A 6,153-nucleotide genomic window follows, 5' to 3' on the forward strand; every position below is an offset into this window, starting at 1 on the left:
ATGTCAGGCTAGTCCCCTATGCAGATATTGATGGGTACCCGCCCTGGGGTACCAACTCTGATCATCACAGCAATCCTGAGAAGCAGGTTGTTGGCCTAGCTTGAAAAGAAAATTCTTTTTTTTTTTTTTTTTGCCACATCTCCAGGCTTGCGAGATCTTAGTACCCCAAACAGGGATCAAAACTGGACCCCCAGCACTGGAAACTCAAGAGTCCTAACCACTGGACCAACAGGAAATCTCCTAGCCTAGCTTTTAATTATTATTATTATTTTTTTTTTCCCCACACCTTGCAGCATGCAGAACTTCCCTGATCAGGGATCAAACCTGTGCCCCCTGCAGTGGAAGCACAGAATCTCACCCACTGGACACCAAGGAAGTCCTAGTCTAGTTTTTTAAAAAGAACTTAATTGAGATACAGTTCACATAGCATGCAATTGGCTTATTTAAAATATAAGAATCCAGAGGTTTTTAAGGTACTCAGAATTATGCAGCCATCATCACAATCAGTTTAGGACGTTTTCATCACCCCTAATAGAAACCGTGTGTGTCTGTTATTCACCCAGTCATGTCTGACTCTTTGCCACCCCATGGACTATTGCCTGCCAGGCTCCTCTGTCCGTGGAATTCTCCAGGCAAGAATACTGGAATGCATAGCCATTCCCTTCTCCAGGGGATCTTTCTGACCCAGGGATGGAACCTGGGACTTCTGCATTCCAGGCAAATTCTTTACCGTCTGAGCCACCGGGGTTCCCAATAGAAACCCTGTGATTAATAATCACTCCCCTTGTCTACCTGCTCCAGCCCTAGGCAACCACTCATCTAACTACTTTCTGTCTGTAAAGATTTACCTATTGCAAACGCATCCTACAAATAGAGTTATATGATTTTGTGCCTGGCTTCTTCAGTTGGTGATGTTTTCAAGATTCATCTGTATTGTGGCATTTATCAGTACTTCACCTCTTTTTGGAGAAGGCAAGGGCAACCCACTCCTGTGTTCTTGCCTGGAGAATCCCAGGGACGGGGGAGCCTGGTGGTCTGCCATCTATGGGGTCGCACAGAGTCGGACACGACTGAAGCGACTTAGCAGCAGCAGCAGCACCTCTTTTTATTGCCGAGTAATATTCCATATCCTGAATATTCCACACCATCCATTCATCAGTTGATGTACATCTATTGTTTCTACTTTCTGGCTGTTATGAATAATGCCAATATGAACATTCATGTACACGTTTCAGTGTGGACATGTTATTCCATTTTACAGATGAGGAAACTGAGTTCACAGAGTGGACATCGCTTGCTCAGGCTCCCCTACCTGGTGAATGGAGGATTTAGGCTGGCTATCCAAATCTGGAGCCTGTTTTTCTTCCTAACTCAGTCCTTGTTCTCAGAGCTGAGCTGAATGCTGAGACAGGGCTAGGTCAGGACACTGGAGTGAGGGGTTAACTCTGTAGAGGAAGGAGTGACAGCTTCCCTGGGTCTTGAAGGACGAGTGAGGGGAAGAACACTGCAGGCAGAGGAACAGCAGGTGCAAAGGCCCGGAAGTGTGAGGCTGCCTGGTGACTGGGGCAAAGGTATGGTGGAGGGGAGCAGCAGAGAAAGAGGCAATAGATGGTAGAGTTGGAGACAGAGATATTGATTCAGTGATTAGAACACCACATTGGGAACCAAGGACTTTTACAAAAATTATTGTTTATAATTTTTTTAAACTTTTCTTTTTTATTGGGGTGTGCATGTAAGTCGCTTCAGTCGTGTCTGAGTCTTTGCGACCCTGTGGACTGTAGCCCACCAGGCTCCTCTGTCCATGGGATTCTCCCTGCAAGAATAGTGGAGTGGGTTGCCATGCCCTCCTCCAGGGGATCTTTCCGACCCAGGGATGGAACCTGTGTCTCTTATCTCTCCTGCATTGGCAGGCAGGTACTTTACCACTAGCGCCACCTGGGAAGTATTGGGGTATAGTCGGTTAACAAAATGTGATAGTTTCACGTGAACAGCGAGGGGACTCATACATATGCATGTGAAGTGAAAGTCAGTCGTGTCCATGGAATTTTCCAGGCCAGAATACAGGAGTGGGTACCTTTCCCTTCTCCAGGGGATCTTCCCAACCCAGGGATCGAACCCAGGTCTCTAGCATTGCGGGCAGATTCTTTACCAGCTGAGCTGTAAGGGAAGCCCATACATATATGGGAAGTCATACATATATATGTAATTAATTAATGGCCTCGAGGCTTGCGGGATCTTAGTTCCCCAACCAGGGATCGAACCTGGGCCACTGGCCGTGAGAGCCTTGAGTCCTAACCACTGGATAGCCAGGGAATTCCCACAAAGGACTCGATCCAGAAGATGGTGGGGAACCCCAGAAAAGCCTTGACTTAATGTGAGGTCAGACAGACCTTAGGCAAATCCCAGTGCTGCTTCCTAGAGACCTTTGCTTTAGTTTTGTCATCTGGAAAATGCAGATGACAGTAACAATACCTCGTTAAAGTGCTGGGAGGATTAAGTGAGCTCCCATGCTGGAGAGCTTAGCCTCATGCCTGGCAGAGAGCCAGTCCAGCACGTGGTAGTGGGTGTGTAATCATCAAACAGTGTCTGGCAGGGCTGTGCCAAGGTTAGAGGTGCTCTGGAAGGGCATCTGGCTGCCAAGTGAATGGTTTGGGAGGCTGTTGTCCAGGAACCTCACCCCCACCCCTGCCTGTACAGAGAGCTGTGGGCAGGGTTAGGAGAGGTTTAGTAGTAACTTCTGCAGACTCTGAGACTTGGAGAATTGCTTGTGAATAATAACTAAATTTTCATCTTTTTTGTGAGCTCCTGGGCCTGGTGCCAAACCACCCATGAGCTGGCTTGACGGCCTCTCTCCTTCCTCCCCGCAGCACGCCCGCGGACGCCATGCAGGGGGCTCTGACGCCCCTGTCTTCGCTGCCACCACCTCTGCTGCTGCTGCTGCTGCTGGGGTGCGGGCCGAGGGCGGCCGCCAGCGGTGGGGCCGCTGGGGCCGCGGGCTACCCGCCGGCGCAGTACGTGCAGCCCATGCACAAAGGCCCCGTGGGGCCGCCCTTCCGCGAGGGCAAGGGCCAGTACCTGGGTGAGCATCGCCCGCCCCGCCTCGGCCCGTCCTCACCCCCAGCTCCCTGTCTCCTGACCTCCACCGGCTCTTCCCAGGCCCCTCACAGCCACAGCCCGTCCATCCCACCAAAGACCTTCCCATCTCCACTTGCTTCTTGATGCGGGTCCAGGGCCTCCCACCCCAAGAGCGCCCGGAAGTGGGGTGAAGCTGGCTGGCGGAGGTGGTCTTTGGGTAGGGGAGGGGCGGGAAGGTTTGTGGGGAAATAGGAAGGGTTGGCGCCGATTGGCTCTAAGGAGGGCTGCTGGTGCCACCTGGTGGCCATTCCACCACAGTTCCGCAGGGATGAGAGGCTGCTGGGGAAGGGAGGCCCAGCCTGGGTAGGTTGGGAACCAGGAGTCCTGGCTGTGGCTACCCTGCAGCTCCCAAGACCGCCACCAGACCACCCCTAAATTGCGTCTTTCATGAGAGAAGGGAGGGAGGACCAGGGTGGTCTTCATGAGCAGGTACAGAACCCTAACTTCTCATGTTGTACCCCATGCTGGCTAGGGAGTGGGAAGATGGGTCCCCTGGCCCCACTGGCCAGGCCCCTGACTGCCTCTTTTCTTTTTCTCTCTCAGAAATGCCTCTACCACTGTTGCCGATGGACCTGAAAGGAGAGCCTGGACCCCCTGGAAAGCCTGGGCCACGGGGTCCCCCCGGCCCTCCTGGCTTCCCAGGAAAACCAGGCACCGGAAAACCTGGGCTCCACGGGCAACCTGGCCCCGCCGGCCCCCCTGGCTTCTCCCGGATGGGCAAGGCTGGTCCCCCAGGGCTCCCAGGCAAGGTTGGACCACCAGGGCAGCCGGGGCTTCGGGGGGAGCCAGGAATTCGAGGGGACCAGGGCCTCCGGGGGCCCCCAGGGCCCCCTGGCCTCCCTGGGCCCTCAGGCATTGCTGTTCCTGGAAAACCAGGCCCCCAGGGGGTGCCCGGGCCCCCAGGATTTGGGGGGGAGCCAGGACCCCAGGGAGAGCCTGGGCCCCCAGGTGATCGAGGCCTCAAAGGTGAAAATGGAGTGGGCCAGCCAGGGCTACCTGGAGCCCCAGGGCAGGGGGGTGCCCCGGGGCCCCCAGGTCTCCCAGGCCCGGCTGGTTTAGGCAAACCAGGGTTGGATGGGCTTCCTGGGGCCCCTGGAGATAAGGGTGACACTGGGCCTCCTGGGGTGCCAGGACCTAGGGGGGAGCCTGGGGCTCTGGGCCCAAAGGGGCCCCCTGGGGTGGATGGGGTGGGGGCACCAGGGTCAGCAGGGTTGCCAGGGCCACAGGGCCCACCAGGAGCCAAAGGGGAACCAGGGACCCGGGGCCCCCCTGGCCTGATAGGCCCTACTGGTTATGGGATGCCAGGCCTGCCAGGTCCCAAGGGGGACAGGGGCCCAGCTGGGGTCCCAGGGCTCTTGGGGGACAGGGGCGAGCCAGGTGAGGATGGGGAGCCAGGGGAACAGGGCCCACAGGGCCTTGGGGGGCCCCCTGGACTTCCAGGGTCTGCAGGGCTCCCTGGCAGACGTGGGGTCCCTGGGCCTAAGGGGGAGACAGGGCCTATAGGACCCCCAGGAGTGCCTGGCATTCGGGGTGACCAAGGGCCTAGTGGCCTGGCTGGGAAACCTGGGCTCCCAGGAGAGAGGGGGCTTCCAGGGGCTCATGGACCTCCTGGACCGACTGGGCCCAAAGGTGAGCCAGGTTTCACGGGCCGCCCTGGAGGACCAGGGGCGGCAGGAGCCCTGGGGCAGAAGGGTGACTTGGGGCTCCCTGGACAGCCCGGCCTGAGGGGCCCTTCAGGAATCCCGGGACTCCAGGGTCCAGCTGGCCCTATCGGGCCCCAGGGTCTGCCAGGCCTGAAGGGTGAACCAGGCCTGCCGGGGCCCCCTGGAGAGGGGAAAGTGGGGGAACCTGGCATGGCTGGGCCGACAGGGCCTCCCGGGGTGCCAGGTTCCCCAGGACTCACGGGCCCTCCTGGGCCTCCTGGCCCCCCCGGCCCTCCCGGAGCCCCGGGGGCCTTTGACGAGACTGGCATCGCCGGCTTGCAGCTGCCCAACGGTGGCGTGGAGGGAGCTGTGCTGGGCAAGGGGGTGAAGCCCCAGTTGGGGCTAGGGGAGCTGTCGGCCCATGCCACGCCCGCCTTCACCGCTGTGCTCACCTCGCCCTTCCCCGCCTCGGGCATGCCCGTCAAATTTGACCGGACTCTCTACAACGGCCACAGTGGCTACAACCCGGCCACAGGCATCTTCACCTGCCCCGTGGGCGGGGTCTACTACTTCGCCTACCACGTGCATGTCAAGGGCACCAACGTGTGGGTGGCCCTCTACAAGAACAACGTGCCGGCCACGTACACCTACGACGAGTACAAGAAGGGCTACCTGGACCAGGCGTCTGGCGGGGCCGTGCTGCAGCTGCGGCCCAACGACCAGGTCTGGGTGCAGATGCCCTCGGACCAGGCCAATGGCCTCTACTCCACCGAGTACATCCACTCCTCCTTTTCGGGATTCTTGCTGTGTCCCACATAACCCGTGCTGCCCTGGCCTCCTCCTCTTTAGCGGTAGAGAGACCTTCTCACTTACCAAGAACCTCCATTTAAAGAAAAAAACCAAAGACTGAAACAGAGGCGGGCACAAAGGCGGCCGCGGCCTCAGCCTGGGGAGACTGACTTGGATTCTCTCCACGCAGGCTGAGGTTTCTTCCTGGAAGAAGCTGACCTGAGTTCCTCTCCCCCACATGTCTGTGCAGTGGTGGGGGTTGTGCCCCCATTCCTGCCCTGCCTGGCCCCCTGGCAGGGCCCCGGACGTTCGGCCTGGCTGGTGGAGACCCCTGCCCCCTTGAGTCCTGGGCTCTGCCGGGTGGTGAAGGAGGCTGCTTCGCAGCGAGTCAGTGGTGAGAGGGGGCTGAGCAGCCCCCTCCATTCCCCTGGGGAGACATATTCCCAAGCCCTGCCCAGCCTGCTGGCCCCCAAAGGGCACCTGCTCAAGGGATGGGGCGTGGCCTCCCTCAGTTCTTGGCTGGGGCTCCTCCAGCAGCCCTGGGACCTCCAGCTGAAGGTGATGGATCTCCCGAAGAGTTTTTGTT

At 58.2% G+C, this 6,153-nt stretch overlaps 1 protein-coding gene across 1 annotated transcript; it reads left to right on the forward strand.

Moving 5' to 3' along the window:
- Positions 1-2,883: 2,883 nt before the first annotated feature.
- Positions 2,884-5,831, forward strand: COL8A2 (collagen, type VIII, alpha 2). Its single transcript, XM_010841171.1, has 2 exons — positions 2,884-3,079; positions 3,679-5,831. The coding sequence occupies exons 1-2, from the start codon at positions 2,884-2,886 to the stop codon at positions 5,595-5,597; spliced, it is 2,115 nt and encodes a 704-aa protein (XP_010839473.1). The 3' UTR covers positions 5,598-5,831.
- Positions 5,832-6,153: the final 322 nt, after the last annotated feature.

The sequence above is a fragment of the Bison bison genome, unplaced genomic scaffold, assembly GCF_000754665.1.
Source record: "Bison bison bison isolate TAMUID 2011002044 unplaced genomic scaffold, Bison_UMD1.0 scf7180017864158, whole genome shotgun sequence".
NCBI classification, from domain to species: domain Eukaryota; kingdom Metazoa; phylum Chordata; class Mammalia; order Artiodactyla; family Bovidae; genus Bison; species Bison bison.